The 18,905-nt window shown below is 45.4% G+C and overlaps 2 protein-coding genes across 18 annotated transcripts; both read left to right on the forward strand.

The window, feature by feature from the left end:
• The first annotated feature begins 771 nt into the window (after positions 1 to 771).
• LOC115529413 (L-amino-acid oxidase-like) lies at positions 772 to 5,878 on the forward strand. 7 transcript variants are annotated; one of them, XM_030338135.1, is made up of 8 exons: positions 772 to 981; positions 1,587 to 1,631; positions 1,983 to 2,228; positions 2,471 to 2,583; positions 2,813 to 3,014; positions 3,104 to 3,172; positions 3,404 to 3,540; positions 3,649 to 5,878. In XM_030338135.1, exons 1-8 carry the CDS (start codon positions 976 to 978, stop codon positions 4,445 to 4,447), a joined length of 1,617 nt encoding a protein of 538 aa, XP_030193995.1. In that variant the 5' UTR covers positions 772 to 975; the 3' UTR covers positions 4,448 to 5,878. The 7 variants fall into 7 exon arrangements, with proteins under 7 accessions (XP_030193995.1, XP_030194001.1, XP_030193997.1 ...); XM_030338141.1 differs by having other exon boundaries at positions 2,002 to 2,228; XM_030338137.1 differs by having other exon boundaries at positions 774 to 981; positions 1,999 to 2,228.
• Positions 5,879 to 5,929: 51 nt separating this feature from the next.
• LOC115529407 (L-amino-acid oxidase) lies at positions 5,930 to 18,444 on the forward strand. Of its 11 annotated transcripts, XM_030338125.1 has the most exons (9): positions 5,930 to 6,049; positions 6,953 to 6,997; positions 7,358 to 7,603; positions 7,823 to 7,935; positions 8,157 to 8,358; positions 8,550 to 8,618; positions 8,949 to 9,085; positions 16,742 to 16,826; positions 17,205 to 18,444. In XM_030338125.1, exons 1-9 carry the CDS (start codon positions 5,945 to 5,947, stop codon positions 17,538 to 17,540), a joined length of 1,338 nt encoding a protein of 445 aa, XP_030193985.1. In that variant the 5' UTR covers positions 5,930 to 5,944; the 3' UTR covers positions 17,541 to 18,444. The 11 variants fall into 11 exon arrangements, with proteins under 11 accessions (XP_030193985.1, XP_030193974.1, XP_030193976.1 ...); XM_030338114.1 differs by having other exon boundaries at positions 16,742 to 18,444; XM_030338116.1 differs by having other exon boundaries at positions 6,031 to 6,049; positions 7,374 to 7,603; positions 16,742 to 18,444.
• The last annotated feature ends 461 nt before the right edge of the window (positions 18,445 to 18,905 follow it).

Consider the following 18,905-nt stretch of genomic DNA (forward strand, 5'->3'; position numbering starts at 1 on the left):
TGTGCACACTGATTACTCAATGTGTAACAGGTGTGCAGCCTCACCCCCGAGTCGAATCAGACTGGGCAGCCGAGGCTGCTTGGACCAGCCATCATCCACACACACTCCCACCCTCTGCCTGCTACGTCAGTGGTTCTCAACCTTTCTGGGGCTGAGGCCCCCCCCACACCTTCCACTTTATTCTCTCATTACCGCGGCTCCTAGTGCGAGTTTTGCAACACATTTATCGCAAAAGGTGTTGCAAAATTCAAGGCGATAGGTTCTTGACGGAGCACATTTGTGAAGTTACCGATTCGTGGTGTTGTAATCACCAAGGCGTTTTACTTGAAGATGGACTCAAGAAGAAAAAATTCCAACGAGTCAACGCTATTATTACAAGTTTGCACTTGTCATTGTATTCATGTAAATTGGAATTTTTGATTGTATGAATTTGTGAACATTATTTGTGTGACTTCACATTCGATATCAACAGACAAGTAAAACAAAATTCTACAAGCTCTTCAGCGTGTTTTTTTGTGACTTCAAATTCAGCATGTGTGTGAATATTAGTAGTGAAGACGTTCCGATGTTTGTTCAAGCTCGCACATCGTATTCTACCAGGTCTCCCATCGAGTCTACAATATCTCAATTTTTTTTATCTTGAAAGACAGTATCAATATATGTGTAAGTATTAAGCATGTTAAAAGAGGAAGTGTTAGTGAATACTTTACAAGACACTGACTCAGCTAATGTTCATGTATAAAAGAGACGAACCGTACAAAGGTAGCCGACAAGTAGGCAACAAGAGAGGAGTAGACGGTGCATTCGAAGGTACCCAGCTAGGCTACATTTTGAGTGTTATATTTGGATGAAACGCTCACTCAATTCCTATTCAAGAATGAGGAAGCCTCAACTTTAGATATTTGTCTGGCTTTTCATGACTATTTCGGAACTATTATTAATTGCCAACTCTTGGAGACAGCCGGCCTTCATCACATGAATGAAAGTGAAAGAGAAATTCTTGAGACTGTGAACTGTCACAACGGGTCACACATCAAAATTACTATTGAGATTTAGTAATTTACTAAAAATATATTGACTTTAGTCAGGTTGCTTCATAAATGCAGAAGAGGTCCGTCTACTGGCAGGTCACGGAGTAACCAGTAGAAGACTGGTTGAACTGGGCAGCACCCATTGCAGCCAGTATAAGACTGTGGTTGCAATGGGCACCTTTTACCATCACCTTGTCCATATGAACATTAAAACTGTGGACACTGCCTGTCTGATCCTTTAGAATTGATTGCAAAATGTGGGACAATGTCAGGCGGTTATGATGTATTGGTTCACCGCTGTTTTGCTTCCTTATAATCACATGTTGAAAATGTCCTGCTAGGAACTGCTATTTAAAAGCTTTGCTTCATCGTTAAGAAATCAGAGTTAGGACTTTACATTGAAGGTAGGAGCCGATGACCTGATTTGACACTGCTCTACCTACACTTGGCTAGTTACTAATATTAAAAATCAATTAGCATTAAGGTATTGGCTTGTTTTAGTGCTCAAAATTGAGGTTCAGACTTAAAGTGATTCATAAACTCTTATCCCCACAGTATCCATCTCAGAGACGACAGCATCCATGGCCCTCTGGAAACCAGGTGAGCACACTCTGGAAGAATCTTTTGGAACTCGAGAAAAGACAAATATGACCTTAAATGTTTTCTCCTTTGGTCTTTTATTTATTAGACAGTTTCTCTGGCTGTAATACTGAAACCAAAATGATGGTCATCATTGTAAAGCTCGTCACTTGGGGAATTCCCCCTACCCAGACCAGTAACTAGTCCCAACCACGAGTGCTTGCACTCGTTTACTCGAGGTTCATACATTTGTGTCCCTAGCTCCCTGTGTCCCCTAGTTGAATACTGTCATTGTACTGGGCAGCTCCCATTGTTTGCCAGATTAATTAAACCTTCATAAATGACATGTACATGTAACACTTACACCTCAAGGCGTTTGACTGTGCAGTAGTTGTCTTGTTGCTGGCCTGTGTGTCCTGGCCACGGGGAGCTACGGAGGACCTCCGCAGTTTCAAGGATCAGCTCAGTGACTGTCTGGGGGACAAGGATTACCAGGAGCTTCTGGACATCAGTATCCATGGCCTCCCCCCTGCCCAGAGCCCTCGGCACGTGGTGGTCGTGGGCGCCGGCATGGCCGGCCTGACCGCTGCCAAACTGCTGCAGGACGCGGGACACAAGGTAACCGGTCTCAGGTTTTCTTCTCTTGTGCCACTGCAACCTTTATCACTTCATACTGGCTCGACGGTTGATTCACCAATTTGTTTTTGTGAATGAAACGTCGCTAGCTAGAATTATCATGGGACGTAGTTAGCCAGAAGCACAAGCAGATAGAGCTAGCTAGAAGCACAGTTAGACGTAGCTAGCTAGAAACACAATGAGCCGTAGCTGTTCGGTGTGTGTGTGCGTGTGCGTGTATGCAGGTGACGGTGCTGGAAGCTAGTGGGAGGGTGGGCGGGAGGGTGGAGACCTACAGACACCAGACAGGGGGCTGGTATGCTGAACTTGGAGCCATGAGGATTCCAAGCTTCCACCAGTATGTTAGCCGGTCCTACTTCTCTCTCTCTCTCTCTCTCTCTCTCTCTCTCTCTCTCTCTCTCTCTCTCTCTCTCTCTCTCTCTCTCTCTCTCTCTCTCTCTCTCTCTCTCTCTCTCTCTCTCTCTCTCTCTCTCTCTCTCTCTCTCTCTCTCTCTCTCTCTCTCTCTCTCTCTCTCTCTCTCTCTCTCTCATGCTGTCTCTCTCTCATGCTGTCTCTCTCACTCTAGGATTGTGCTGTACTACGCCCATGTTCTTGGCGTGGCATTGCGTCAGTTTGTGATGTATGACCCCAACACCTTCTACCTGGTCAACGGGCAGCGTGTGAAGACCGACGCAGCGCGGAGAAACCCAGCCCTCCTCAAATACAACATCACCCGTAAGGGGAAGGCCCTGTCAGCTGATCAGCTGCTGGATCAGGCCTTAAAGACGGTTAGAAGCCTAGGACCGCCTGCTCTTTGAAATGGTTCCCAAAAACCAAGAGTTACCTCTTGAATGATGTGGTCTTTGTCTGTGTGTAGATAAAAGACGCAGTGAGACATGAAGGATGTGCGGCAACCTTTAAGAAATATGACCAGTATTCTGTCAAGGTAAATATATGAAAAAATGATATATATATATATCATTCGCAGCCATAGTTCCAGACCGGTCAGAGTATTGTACTTGTCTCCCCTTGTGGTCCAGGTATTAGACAGAGACAAATTTTCGATTTATTGTTTAAGTAATTTATAAAGAAAGAAAAAATGTATTTGTCTCAGAAATCCAAATACTTTGCCTCATGGAACATTGAAAAAAATGATATTTGTGCTCGTGTTATTCAGGGATATTTGGTTCAAGTGGCTAATCTGAGTTCTGAGGAGGTGAGGATGATAGGAGACCTGCTGAATGAGAACAGCTGGATGTACACCGCCCTCACGGAGATGCTCTACGAACAAGCAAATCTCAACGACAACACTGAGTCAGTCACCACAAAGCATTCTACATTCACCAACACATGTATATATATACACACACACAGACACACACACACACTTATATATATTCATAGAGATCTTTGTCCTTCCAGGTATTTTGAGGTGGTTGGTGGCTCAGATCGTCTCCCTCAAGCCTTGCATAACGTCCTGGCTAAACCCGCCCAGCTGAACTCTCCGGTCAAACAAATCACCCACTCAGACGCTGGTGTTGATGTATTTTACCTGAAGGGTGAAGACTCAGATCCGACCAAGCTGTCTGCTGACGCAGTCCTGGTCACGACCACAGCCAAGGCAGCTCGCTTCTTAGAGTTTGTCCCCCGGCTGACCCCAGGAAAGAGGCATGCACTGAGCAGCGTTCACTACGACAGCTCCACCAAGATCATCCTCACCTTCAGCCGAAGGTTCTGGGAGGATGATGGCATCAAGGGGGGGAAGAGCATCACAGACCGCCCCTCTCGCTTCATCTACTACCCCAGCCACAAATTCCCCAATAACCCAGACATCGGCGTGCTGCTGGCCTCCTACACCTGGTCTGACGACTCCCTAATCTTCCAGGGCCTGGGGGAGGAGGAGCTGAAGGAGGTGGCCCTGAAGGACCTGGAGCTCATCCACGGGGAGCAGGTCTGGGACCTGTGCACGGGGGTGGTGGTGAAGAAGTGGAGCTCTGACCCCTACAGCCTGGGAGCCTACGCCATGTTCACTCCCTACCAGCATACTGATTACTCGTCTGAGCTCTTCCAGTCCCAGGGCAGGGTTCACTTCGCTGGAGAACACACCGGCTTCACTCACGGATGGATTGAAACAGCCATCAAGACGGCCATCAGAGCTGCCAAGAACATCAACACCCAGCTTCAAGACAGCTTCATGTCCACTGATCGAGAAGAGCTCTGACTCAAACACCAAGCTTCAAGACAGCCTATTGTCCAGCACTACAGATCTCTGCCACCTACAGGAATGCAAATGTTATAGACTAGCCAGGCACGTCATTAAATGCCCTCTCCAAGTCATGTTACTTAACACAATTAGCAACAGCCAATGTGGCAACCTAAAAACTCAACCCTTCAATAAAATGGACCTATGATTATTTAACAAATGTCAATTGTTATTCAAAATTGTGATAATTGTGATGAAAAGATTCCCAAAACTTTTCCCCGCCCAACTCCTTTTCACTTACCAACGTATTGCGTGTGATTACACCAGCCAGCTTCAAGTCCATGTGGAACACAGTACCCTGAGTTCCCACCAGTCTTCATAATGAATAACAGGCAGCAGTAGTTTACCACAGCGGCATCGGCAGTAACGAGCCTGAGTGGCGCTGGCCCGCCCGCATTACTCACAAGCCCACCAAGCCAAGTTTGATTGAAATTAAAATACATTTTCTTACAAAAAACCAAAACAAGACTGAGATCAAAGATTGAAAATACCTCTTAGTTCTATGTGACAAAGGGGTTAGTTAGTTGACTTCTTGCCCAGGTGCACAGATTGGAGACGGGGTGGCCTGATTTGACAATATCTGTATTGGAAGATCTTTCTTTCTAGTCCTTATCATTGAGTTTTGCCTCAGGTTTCATTTACTAACTGAGGGTCTACCCTAAAACGGATGTTCTATTGAAACCTGTGAGTGTTCATTCTGAACCACTATTATAATTCATTATTAGTCATCTTTACACTTGACCACCCAACTAATCAGGTGAGACTGCTTAAACCAACCATCATCCATACCGAGGATGGTGCTCCATGTTGCCATGCGGGAGATCTCCCCGAGGGTGTGTGGAGATTTCTGGTTTAACCTGTGCACACTGATTACTCAATGGGCAACAGGTGTGCAGCCTCACCCAGCCCCCGAGTCGAATCAGACTGGGCAGCCGAGGCTGCTTGGACTAGCCATCATCCACACACACTCCCACACTCTGCCTGCTACGTTAGTGGTTCTCAACCTTTCTGGGGCTGAGGCCCCCCCCCGCCCACCTTCCACTTTATTCTCTCATTACCACGGCTCCTAGTCCGAGTTTCGCAACACATTTATCGCAAAAGGTGTTGCAAAATTCAAGGCGATAGGTTCCTGACTCCACACCTCACACTTATGCGGGGGAGCACATTTGTGAAGTTAACGATTCGTGATGTTGTAATCACCAAGGTGTTTAACTTGTAGATGGACTCAAGAAAAAAATAAATCCAACGAGTCAATGTTATTATTACAAGTTTGCAGCGGTCATTGTATTCATGTAAATTGGAATTTGTGATTGCATGAATTTGTGAAAAAAATTTGTGTGACTTCACATTCAATATCAACACGCAAGTAAAACAAAATTCTACAAGCTCTTCAGCGTGTTTTTTTGTGACTTCAAATTCAGCATGTATGTGAATGTTAGTAGTAAAGACGTTCTGATGTTTGTTCAAGCTCGCACATCGTATTCTACCAGGTCTCCCATCGAGTCTACAATATCTCACGTTTTTTATTTTTTTTTCTTGAAAGACAGTATCAAGATATGTGTAAGTATTAAGCATGTTAAAAGAGGAAGTGTTAGTGAATACTTTACAAGACACTGACTCAGCTAATGTTCATGTATAAAAGAGGTGAACCGTACAAAGGTAGCCGACAAGTAGGCAACAAGAGAGGGGTAGAAGGGGCATTCGAAGGGACTCGAATGCTAGTGAGCTGAAACGCTCACTCAATTCCTATTCAAGAATGAGGAAGCCTCAACTTTAGATATTTGTCTGGCTTTTCATGACTATTTCGGAGCTATTATTAATTGCAAACTCTTGGAGACAGCCGGCCTTCATCACATGAATGAAAGTGAAAGAGAAATTCTTGAGACTGAACTGTCACAACGGGTCACACATCAAAATTACTATTGAGATTTAGTAATTTACTAAAAATACATTGACTTTAGTCAGGATGCTTCATAAATGCAGAAGAGGTCCATCTACTGGCAGGTCACGGAGTAACCAGTAGAAGACTGGTTGAACTGGGCAGCACCCATTGCAGCCAGTAGAAGACGGTGGTTGCAATGGGCACCTTTTACCATCACCTTGTCCATATGAACATTAAAACTGTGGACACTGCCTGTCTGATCCTTTAGAATTGATTGCAAAATGTGGGACAATGTCAGGCGGTTATGATGTATTGGTTCACCGCTGTTTTGCTTCCTTATAATCACATGTTGAAAATGTCCTGCTAGGAACTACTATTTAAAAGCTTTGCTTCATCGTTAAGAAATCAGAGTTAGGACTTTACATTGAAGGTAGGAGCCGATGACCCGATTTGACACTGCTCTACCTACACTTGGCTAGTTACTAATATTAAAAATCAATTAGCATTAAGGTATTGGCTTGTTTTAGTGCTCAAAATTGAGGTTCAGACTTAAAGTGGTTCATAAACTCTTATCCCCACAGTATCCATCTCAGAGACGACAGCATCCATGGCCCTCTGGAAACCAGGTGAGCACACTCTGGAAGAATCTTTTGGAACTCGAGAAAAGACAAATAGGACCTTAAATGTTTTCTCCTTTGGTCTTTTATTTATTAGACAGTTTCTCTGGCTGTAATACTGAAACCAAAATGATGGTCATCATTGTAAAGCTCGTCACTTGGGGAATTCCCCCTCAGACCAGACCAGTAACTAGTCCCAACCACGGGAGCTTGCACTCGTTTACTCGAGGTTCATACGTTTGTGTCCCTAGCTCCCTGTGTCCCCTAGTTGAATACTGTCATTGTAGTGGGCAGCTCCCATTGTATATTGTTTGCCAGATTAATTAAACCTTCATGAATGACATGTACATGTAACACTTACACCTCAAGGCGTTTGACTGTGCAGTAGTTGTCTTGTTGCTGGCCTGTGTGTCCTGGCCACGGGGGGCTACGAAGGACCTCCGCAGTTTCAAGGAGCAGCTCAGTGACTGTCTGGGGGACGAGGACTACCAGGAGCTTCTGGACATCAGTATCCATGGCCTCCCCCCTGCACAGACCCCTCGGCACGTGGTGGTCGTGGGCGCCGGCATGGCCGGCCTGACCGCTGCCAAACTGCTGCAGGACGCGGGACATCAGGTAACCGCACTCAGGGTTTTCTTCTCTTGTGCCACTGCAACCTTTATCACTTCACACTGGCTCGACGGTTGATTCACCAATTTGTTTTTGTGAATGAAACGTCGCTAGCTAGAATTATCATGAGACATAGTTAGCCAGAGGCACAAGGAGATATAGCTAGCTAGAAGCACAATGAGCCTTAGCTGTTCGGTGTGTGTTTGTGCGTGTGCGTGTATGCAGGTGACTGTGCTGGAAGCTAGTGGGAGGGTGGGTGGCAGGGTGGAGACCTACAGACATCAGACAGGGGGCTGGTATGCTGAACTTGGAGCCATGAGGATTCCAAGCTTCCACCAGTATGTTAGCCGGTCCTACTTGTCTCTCTCTCTCTCTCTCTCTCTCTCTCTCTCTCTCTCTCTCTCTCTCTCTCTCTCTCTCTCTCTCTCTCTCTCTCTCTCTCTCTCTCTCTCTCTCTCTCTCTCTCTCTCTCTCTCTCTCTCTCTCTCTCTCTCTCTCTCTCTCTCTCTCTCTCTCTCTCTCTCTCTCTCTCTCTCATATGCTGTCTCTCCCTCTCTAGGATTGTTCTGTACTACGCCCATGTGCTTGGTGTGGCATTGCGTCAGTTTGTGATGTATGACCCCAACACCTTTTACCTGGTCAACGGGCAGCGTGTGAAGACCGACGCAGTGCGAAGAAACCCCGCCCTCCTCAAATACAACATCACCCATAAGGGGAAGGCCCTGTCGGCTGATCAGCTGCTGGATCAGGCCTTGGAGACGGTCTGTAGCCATGGACCGCCTGCTCCTAAAAATGGCTGCCGAAACCGTACAGATACATTTAAAACACAAAGATGTGGTATCAAAATATCAGTGTGTTTTTGGTGTGTTGCTGTGTGTGTGTCTGTGTGTGGGGGGGGGGGGGGGGGGGGGGGTGTGGGTGTGGGTGTGGGTGGGTCTGTGTGGGGGTTTAGGTGAAAGACGCAGTGAAAAATGAAGGATGTGCGGCTGCCCTTAAGAAATATGACCAGTATTCTGTCAAGGTAAATATATATTATGAATATATTAATATATATATGTTTGTATATTGCATTCACAGCTTGATTCCTGTCCGTTCAGAGTGGGTGTTGTGCTTGTCCCCCATAATGGCCCGTTATTATTCAGAAAATGAATAAAGAATTCAGTTTAAGTCATTTAAAAAGCCAAACATTTGTGTCTGACATTCAAATATTTTGATTCATGGATCATTGAAAATGAAAGTTAATTGTGTGTGTGTGTGTGTGTGTGTGTGTGTGTGTGTGTGTGTGTGTGTGTGTGTGTGTGTGTGTGTGTGTGTGTGTGTGTTTGCGTGTGTACGTGTACGTGATTTTCAGGGTTATTTGGTACAAGTGGCTAACCTGAGTCCTGAAGAGATGAGGATGATGGGAGACCTGCTGAATGAGAACAGCCTGATGTACACTGCCCTGACCGAGATGCTCTACGATCAATCAGATATCAGCGACCAAACTGAGTCAGTCAAACTGTCCTCACTCATTCACCCCCAAGCCTTATACATTCACTCAATCACCACTAAACTGTCTGCATTTCCTCATTCAACACTAAACAGTCTGCACTCACTCAATCATCTCTAAAAAGTTAGCATCCCCCCATATATATATGTATAGATACACGGGGGAATGCTAACTTTTTAGAGATGATTGAGTGAGTCATATATATATATATATATATATATATATATATATATATATATATATATATATATATATATATATATATATAACGCTTAATGTTGGAACCCGTTAAATCTTTCAAAATCATTTCATTTCATTAATTTCTTAATATATATACATGTATGTACTGTCAAATTGAATTAGTTTCTTCATTTTGAAAGATTTAACGCGTTCCAACAATAAGCGTTTTTACACTGCCTGTCTTATTTAGTAAGTAAGTAAGTAAGTAAAATTTATTTATAAAGCACATTTCACACAGCTTTCACTGACCAAAGTGCTGTACATAATAGTGATATAAATAAAATAAAATAAAATAAAAATAAGTAAACAAATAATTACAATATGAGACGAGCAACAGTAGGCAGACAGATCAACAGAAACAATGACAACAGGAACAGAGACGGCAATGACAACAAGAGACATATACAGAGTTACAGATGGAGCAACAGCCGGAGGGTTAGGAAGCTGGGAAGGATAGAGTGAAAAGGTGAGTTTTGAGCCTAGACTTAAAAACAAGGATGGACGGAGCTTTTTTAATGTCCAGGGGCAATTGGTTCCACAGCCGTGGCGCTGCAACTGCAAAGGCTCTGTCACCTTTTCGCTTGAGCCTTGACCGAGGCACATGGAGGAGAGCATTGCCAGATGATCTGAGGGACCTGGGGGCTTGGTGTGGATGGATAAGGTCAGAAATGTAACTAGGGGCCTGTCCATTAAGAGCTTTAAAAACAATCAGTAAAACCTTGAACTGAATTCTAAAATTAACAGGAAGCCAATGCAAGGAGGCAAGAACTGGTGTGATGTGGTCATGTTTTTTAGTGCCCGTCAGCAGTCTTGCAGCTGCATTTTGGGCCATCTGAAGGCGGTTTAGTAGGGACTGGGGTAGGCCTATGTATAAGGAATTACAATAGTCCAGCCGTGATGTAATGAAGGCATGTATGATTTTTTCAAGGTCTTTAGGAGACAGGAAAGGTTTGATTTTGGCAATTACGCGTAACTGGTAAAAACAGTTTTTGACAGCAGCACAAATTTGCTTGTCAAGACAAAGCTCTGAATCAAGGATGACACCAAGGTTTCTAGCATGGGACTTGACAAAAGGTTCAAGGTTATCTAGGTTGCTGACAAGAGTGTGTTTTGATTTAGGAGGGCCAAAGATCATGACTTCTGTCTTATTGCTGTTTAACTGAAGGAAGTTAGTTGCCATCCAGCCTTTAATATCATCCAGACAGTCCAGGAGAGGTTGTAAAGAGTCCTTAGACTTCAGTGGAAGATACAGCTGAGAGTCGTCTGCGTAGAGGTGGAATGAGATGTTATGTTTCCTGATAATGTTCCCTAGCGGGAGCATGTACAGGCCGAAAAGGACTGGTCCAAGGATGGACCCTTGTGGGACCCCATAGGAGACAGGAGCAGTGGATGAAAAGAACTGACTGATGGATACTGAGAAAGTCCTATGTTTCAGATAGGAGCTGAACCAATCGAGGGCTGTGCCTTTAATACCAACCCACTGTTCAAGGCGGGTCAGAAGAGTGTTATGATCCACAGTATCAAAGGCTGCGCTAAGGTCTAATAAAACCAGGATAGCATTTTCACCAGAATCTAATGTGAGTAACAGATCATTTGTCACCTTTAACAAAGCCGTTTCAGTGCTATGGAGAGTTTTAAAGCCTGACTGAAGAGGTTCTGATATTTCATTTAAATCTAAAAAAGGTTGCAGTTGTGACAGGACAACTTTTTCCATCACTTTAAAAATAAAAGGAAGCTTAGAAATTGGGCGATAATTTTTTAGACACTTAGCATCCAGGTTGTGTTTTTTAAGCAGAGGCTGGACGACCGCATGCTTAAAACATGAAGGGACTGTGCCAGAAACTAGGCAGGAGTTAATGATGTTTTGAATACTTGGGCCAACTGTATCAAAAGTGTCCTTAATGATATGGGATGGGACAACATCATGAGGGGAAGATGTGGGTTTCATATGTGAGACTATCTCCCTAAGCTCCTCTAAAGAAGCTTGTTTGAATGTGTTAAAAATGACTGTAGCACCTGAACAGCCAGGCGTAATGTCGGATGGGGAGGGGTTAAACTGGGATCTGATGTTTTCAATTTTCTCAGTGAAAAATTTTAAGAATTTTTCACAGATGTCAGTGGATGCGTCAGCATCTGGGGATACATGGGGGTTGATAATGGAGTTTATGGTACCAAACAGAATTTGGGGTCTATGGGAATTTTTATTTATAATATCAGAGAAATGTTTGGTTCTGGCTTTTTTGGCTGCTGCCTGATAAGTCAACAGTGCATTTTTAAAAATGTCAAAAGAAACAGTAAGATGGTCTTTCTTCCATCTTCGTTCAGCTTTCCGACAGGCCTGTCTAAAAGAGCGGGTGGGTTCATCCAACCACTGTTGGGATGTCAATTTGGGCCGCCTGTATTTAAGGGGGGCTACAGAGTTTAAGATGTCTGAGCAAGAGGAATGAAAGAGGGAAATCAATTCATCTGGGTTGGAGGGAAGCCGATCAGCAGTTGAGAATGCAGTTTTTTTGAACATTTCAGAGAACTGGATTGCAGTGTGGGAGTTAATATAACGGGAAAAACGGCCTGGGGTTTTAACTGTACACATGGGGTTAGATAGTGTGATATCAAACACAATAGGCATGTGATCAGAGAACGATGCGTCCTCGATGTTTAATTTGTCAATAAAAATCCCATAGGAGAGAATAAGATCAAGACTATGTCCGAGTACATGAGTAGCCTTGTCTATGTGCTGGAGAAGACTGAAGGAATCCAGGACGTGGCAGAATTCGCTGACCATGGGTCTGCCTGGACAACAGACATGGATATTGAAATCACCCAATATCAGCAGACGGTCATGTAATGGTACAAATTGCGACAGAAAGTCAGAAAAATCGCTAATAAAGTCTTTATCTGGCTTGGGCGGCCTGTAAACCAATGCGCAGACCAACGGATTTGTAGTGGATTCTATTTTTACGCACTGTAGCTCAAAGCTAGAGTAATTCCCAGTAGACAGTGTCCGAATCTTTAAACGATTTTTAAAGGCCCACTATGCAACTTCGGGAATATCTTCGCTGTTTTCTTGGTTTTGGCACGCACATTACTCTACACAGCGCCCCCTACAGCTTCGTAGTAGATATTTCACAACACTGTCGTAACAACTCGTTGACGTCCCTTCCCCATGCACTTCTACGCGAGCCATGTGCATTTGTTTTCAAAGAAGCCGGCGAATGCGTGGAGCCATGTCCGAAGTAGATGTTCATAAAGTGTAGACAAGGTTATACATTTTTAAAAGGGTGTATTTGCATTGCAATAAACATAAATCCATCCTTTTTTATAGTTCACCGGGAGAATTTATACCCTAGGTTATAATTGTTTTATCGTAGGTTGAACAGAACAATCAGTGTAAGAGGTTTGGCCAACATAATAATCAAAATAAACAAGAACCTGGATTCGGGGATTCAGTCTGTATCTGGGGGACAGACGAACAGCAAAACACCCATGGAAACAAAGGTGTTTATATGGTTGCAAGCAAGCTAGAAACATACAGGGCTCACAACAAAACGGTCGAGAAAACAATTTTTACAGGGCTCACAACTAAATAGTTGAGCAAACACATTTGTACAGAGACTATCAGAATCAAGAATACCACGAAGACAAAGTTCACCCAAGGGTACTTTCAATTTCAAAAGCAACACGGCCGAGTCGGCGTCTGATTTGCAGTCTTCTTTTTCTTTCAGTTCACGCTATTCCTGAAAAGCTTGCCCAACGTTTACTCGTGTCTGGCCTCTCTGTCGGTCAGTCTCCCTTTTCTCTTCTTCTGTTCCTCCGACATTGGGTTTCTCTGTCTCTTTTTAGTCGGCTGATCTATGATGAATATAACAATCCCTTAGTTACTTGTGTTTATATCGAGCCGGTTCCATGTTTGGGGGTCTGTGCCGTAAAGCAATTCGTTACTGTAGTGACCCTTGCACAGAAGCATACGGCCGACATCTTTCTATATTCTGGGTGGAAATAGTAACATAGTTACGCCATTAAATGCGTTTATGGAAACATTTTTAGCGAGAAATGTGCATTTTACTTTCATAATGTTCGCTCGGTGAATGTGAAGGATGTTCGGTTTGATAGTTATGACGAAGAGTGAATGCTCCGTTCACTTGCATGGACAGAGTCTCTGGTTGCTAAGCAACCTCAACGTCTTGGCGGACTATTTCTCTCCTGATCAACACTACGAATGCTGGAAACACACCAGACACACCATGTGAAGTTATTTAACCCGATTATCGTTATTTATGAGTCCTTAGCCCAAGTGAAGGAGTTCAAGTACCTCGGGGTCTTGTTCGCGAGTGAGGGTACTATGGAGCGTGAGATTGGCCGGAGAATCAGAGCAGCGGGGGCGGTATTGCGTTCGCTTTACCGCACCGTTGTTACGAAAAGAGAGCTGAGCCGCAAGGCAAAGCTCTCGATCTACCGGTCGATCTTCGTTCCTATCCTCACCTATGGTCATGAGGGTTGGGTGATGACCGAAAGGACGAGATCGCGGGTAAAAGCGGCCGAGATGAGTTTTCTCAGAAGGGTGGCTGGCGTCGCGGGATAGGGTGAGAAGCTCAGTCATCCGTGAGGAACTCGGATTAGAGCCGCTGCTCCTTTACTTGGAAAGGAGTCAGCTGAGGTGGTTCGGGCATCTGGCAAGGATGCCCACTGGGCGCCTCCCTTTGGAGGTGTTTCAGGCACGTCCATTGGGGAGGAGACCTCGGGGAAGACCCAGGACTAGGTGGAGAGATTATATCTCAACACTGGCCTGGGAACGCCCCGGGATCCCCCCGTCAGAGCTGGTCAATGTGGCCCGGGAAAGGGAAGTCTGGAGCCCCCTGCTTGAGCTGCTCCCCCCGCGACCCGACCCCGGATAAACGGATAACGATGAGATGAGATGAGATCGTTATTTATATCCGAGATTATTTAATCTAACCCGATCTAAACTCTATCATGCACCCAAACACGGCGGCGTTTGGGTGTCCTACCTCGGACTCTAGCGCAGCCACAGGCGCGTTGAACCATTTTTGTGACACACAATGATCAAGCGTCAGGTTACGGTTGGTGTGGCCGTACCATTAGTCGATTGATCCATGATGAATGCAACAATTGCCTCGCAACTGGCTGTTTATATCTAGCCGGTGCCATGTTTGGGTGTGTGTCTGTGCCGTAAAGCATTTTCGAAACTACAATCTGACTACATTTTCGAGGATACTTCCGCTGCGTCACATCCGGATTGTGTCGGTCCGAACAGATCAAGTTGCATATGCGCTTTTTCACTGGAGAGGCGACATGGGTAAATGACACACCCACCAATCGACCCAGAAATGGATGCAGAACCATCAGCATAACTCTCAACCTGCATACTTAATGTAATTTTGGCTAAAAAAGTTGCATAGTGGGCCTTTAAATACCAAAGCTACTCCGCCACCTCTTCCAACGCATCTCGGGGTGCTAATGACGGAACAGTTTGTTGGACAGAGTTCACCAAAAGCAGATAACTCACCGGGTCCAGAGGTAATCCAAGTCTCAGTCAAAAACAGTAAATCCAGATCATGACCCGTGAAAAAGTCGTTGAGGATGAACGTCTTATTTGACACAGACCTGCAGTTAATCAGGGCCGCTTTCGCAGAAAACACAGAAACCTGTTGACAGCGAGTGAGTTCCAGAGGTCGGATGTTTTGGAGGTTCACTCCGCCGCTTCGGACGCGCAGTCTTGGTCGGGCCGGACTGGCGGGGATCTGCGTCCGGAATGGAGCGACGGACAGATGGCAGGAGTACCTGGGATCCCACGAACGCCGGGCCAGGTAGAGGTCACTGTGTCCTGCATAGACAGTGGAGAGCTGGCGAGTCCGTGGCTGCGCGGGGGAGAAACTCATTTCTCTCCTGATTCTCACCCGGATGCCGCCGCGATTTCCCCTGTTCCTACGCCGTTTCTTACGGTAGCCAGCGCAACAGGGAAGCTGGTGGATACAATCCGCAGAAGGGTGGATGAATCTGGGATGACGTCTGTTGAAGGGTGGAAGGGTGGATGAAGGGTGGATGAATCTGGGATGACGTCTGTTGTGTGGAGCAGGAGGACACTCAAGAGTTTGAGACTCCTGAGCGCTTTTGATGCGCATCAATGTTTGGCGATCATAAGTCCATAATGCTGCATCGGAGTAACGCCAAAGAAACAGTAGAGAGAACACAAACAGATAACACAGATAGGACACCGACCGGACAGGTAGGAGCTGACGGCAGGCCGACAAACACACTGGCGCCATCTTGCCCCCCTCTCTGCATCAACCTCAATGAAGCAGGGAAACAATAGTTTCAATATTTGAAACTTCTTCCCAGCATGGTCCGCGTGTTTAGACTGACCGAGGTAATATATCGTCTTGATTTCGCACCCCAATGTCCCATCTTGAACCCTACACGTATCGGGGGTTCCATAAGTTTCATGTGAATGCGATTAGACGGCAGCGCGGTACCAGGGGCGGTGTCACGCCAAATTTGTACCGGGTGCCAAATTTGTACCGGGCACGTCATCAGTTGTCCGTTGCCAGGCAACGGACAACTGATTACGTAAGGGTTGTCCGTTGCCGGGCAGGTTTCAAAAAACATTCGCGCTCATGTTGCCATAGACGAAATAACATAATACAGATAATGGATCGCTAGATAACACTTGTTTTTACTTTACATTTGTATTGTATTTAATTGTTTAATCAAATTTAGCTAGTAAACTGAGTGTTAAAAAAGCAGGTCAAGGACGAAATAGCACAATACAGATAACGGATCGCTAGATAAGGTTTGCGAATGTTCGTGAACCTTTCACGTCATTCGACGCGATCGTCCGTTGCCAGGCAGGTTTGGATGGATTACGTATGGATGACGTGCCCGGTACAAATTTGGCACCCGGTACAAATTTGGCGTGACAGCGGGACTAGGGTAGAGGTGTTGATGACGTAGCAACATGAGTAGTTCTAACTGGAGAGACGTTAAAATCCGCGAGCTGCTGACCATCATGGGAGGGAAGGTGATGCAGTTGCCTTTAACGAAGACGGTGAAGGACGGTGCGATCTATGAGAAAAAGTAGTCAGCAAAATAAAGAATACGTTGGCGTTTTTGCACCTGTCAATAGTTACCCCCTCGGTTTTACACAGGCAAGACAGAGAAATTGTAACATCTGCCCAGCAGCGATTGTACCTGCTTGGCAGCGTAAAAATGCCTAACGTAACACAATTCCTGCAGAATTGTTTACTTCCTGTGGCAACTAACCTATGTGAAGACGTGTGCAGAAAACCAGAGTTTTAGGCGGATTTATTTTGATTTATCACAACAAATTGGGTGATTAATTAGTTACTATTTATTTATTGATTGCGAGCTCTAACATATATATTTATCTATTGTCCTTCCAGGTATTTTGAGGTGGTGGATGGCTCAGATCGTCTCCCTCAAGCCTTGCATGAAGCCCTGGCTAACCCCGCCCAGCTAAACTCCAGGGTGAAACAAATCACCCACTCAGACACTGGCGTCAATGTATTTTACCTGAAGGGTAAAGACTCACCTCAGATCAAGCTGTCTGCTGACGCAGTCCTGGTCACGACAACAGCCAAGGCAGCTCGCTTGATAGAATTTGACCCCCCACTGACCCCAGGAAAGAGGCATGCACTGAGCAGCGTTCACTACGACAGCTCCACCAAGATCATCCTCACCTTCAGCCGAAGGTTCTGGGAGGATGACTGCATCAAGGGGGGGAAGAGCATCACAGACCGCCCCTCTCGCTTCATCTACTACACCAGCCACAAATTCCCCAAGAACCCAGACATCGGCGTCCTGCTGGCCTCCTACACCTGGTCTGATGACTCTCTGCTCTTCCAGGGCCTGGGGGAGGAGGAGCTGAAGGAGGTGGCCCTGAAGGACCTGGAGCTCATCCACGGGGAGCAGGTCTGGGACCTGTGCACGGGGGTGGTGGTGAAGAAGTGGAGCTCTGACCCCTACAGCCTGGGAGCCTTCGCCATGTTCACTCCCTACCAGCATACTGAAATCGCCTCTGAGCTCTTCCACGCCCAGGGCAGGGTTCACTTCGCTGGGGAACACACCGGCTTCAGTCACGCCTGGATTGAAACAGCCATGAAGGCGGCCATCAGAGCTGCCAAGAACATCAACCACCAGCTTCAAGATGGCTTCATGTCCACTGATAGAGAAGAGCTCTGACTCCAACACCAAGCTTCAAGACAACTTCATGTCTACCGCTAGTGGAGATTGTGGTAGAAATTAATGATTATATTCTATGGTAAACCATGATTATTATTAGGCCGATATATCTAATGGTAGAAAACATTTAAAGCGTCTCTGGATTCTGATACAGGGCTTGACACGGTGCCAGGGAGTCTTGGGTCAGAGCGTAAGTTGGAAACCCCCCACACGAGCAGGAAGCTACGGGGTCAATGCGTGCTGACCTCAGCCTGGTTTTTCTAGATTATCTTGCTGACCATTTGGTTAGGGAAATTTATGATTGATTGTGGGCGGTCACCTCAAACAAGAAACTGCTTTGTGTGTGTGGATAAAGAGGAAGCCGAGATCTGTTGACTGCCAGTGTTTTGCAAACAATTCGGCCTTGTTGTTTTTGTCATACTTGCTCCGGACCCCTCGATTTCTTTTCCTCTCTCTTAAGTTAGTTTATATCTCGGTTTATTCCACCACAAGATCTCTAAATCTAACACCCCAGCATTATTTTTCTTATTAATCACATATATTGAAGCCTGAGAAGATAGTACCTTCATGCTAGCAGTACTAGCTCTTTATTTGCATGTGTAAGCCATTAGAACTAATCTAAAACTAAATTGGTGTCTAAGAATCTAAGAGTGCAGCCTACATGAATGCAATATCCTAGCTATGCACACATTACGTCACCTTTCCAAGAACTGTTAATTAACTGTTACTTACCTGTATTCCTTTATCACTCTCCCCCCATGTATACAAGTTCACCTCCTTTATTTCCTTGTCAGTTCCTGGTTTTTGTCCCTTTATCCTTTTGGTGCCCAACTTGTAGTGTTCTTCTGCCTGGTCATGGAACAGATATTGAGTGTTTTATTAAAAGCCCTTTTTTGTTACGTTTCCTGAGTAGTAGTCTGCAATTAGATCCTATCCCTCTTTCTTGCTGTTTTTTGTCAGCACCCGGGGGCAGCTACCAGTCTAACCAGTAAAACCAGCAGTGAAATGTGGTTGTACTGGGAACCTTCTGCATTACCTTGTCCATTTTTGCCCAAGACATTCCCTGACCATGAAAACTCTGGTCTGATTCTGGATTTCTATTGCAACATGTGATACAATGCCAGACTGTTATGATTGATTGGCACACCGTTAATTTTCAGAATTTTTCTTTCCCTGCCATTGATATGACGTCTCACGATCTGCTATTTACATGCTCTGTCGGCAAACAGTCGGAGGGAGGGCTTTAACATTAAAGGACCCATGGCATGAAAATCTCACTCTATGAGGTTTTCTAACAAATAATATGAGTTCCCCTAGCCTGCCTCATCCCCCAGTGGCTAAAACTTGCGTTCGGTGTAAAACAAG

The sequence above is a fragment of the Gadus morhua genome, chromosome 17, assembly GCF_902167405.1.
Source record: "Gadus morhua chromosome 17, gadMor3.0, whole genome shotgun sequence".
Taxonomy (NCBI): domain Eukaryota; kingdom Metazoa; phylum Chordata; class Actinopteri; order Gadiformes; family Gadidae; genus Gadus; species Gadus morhua.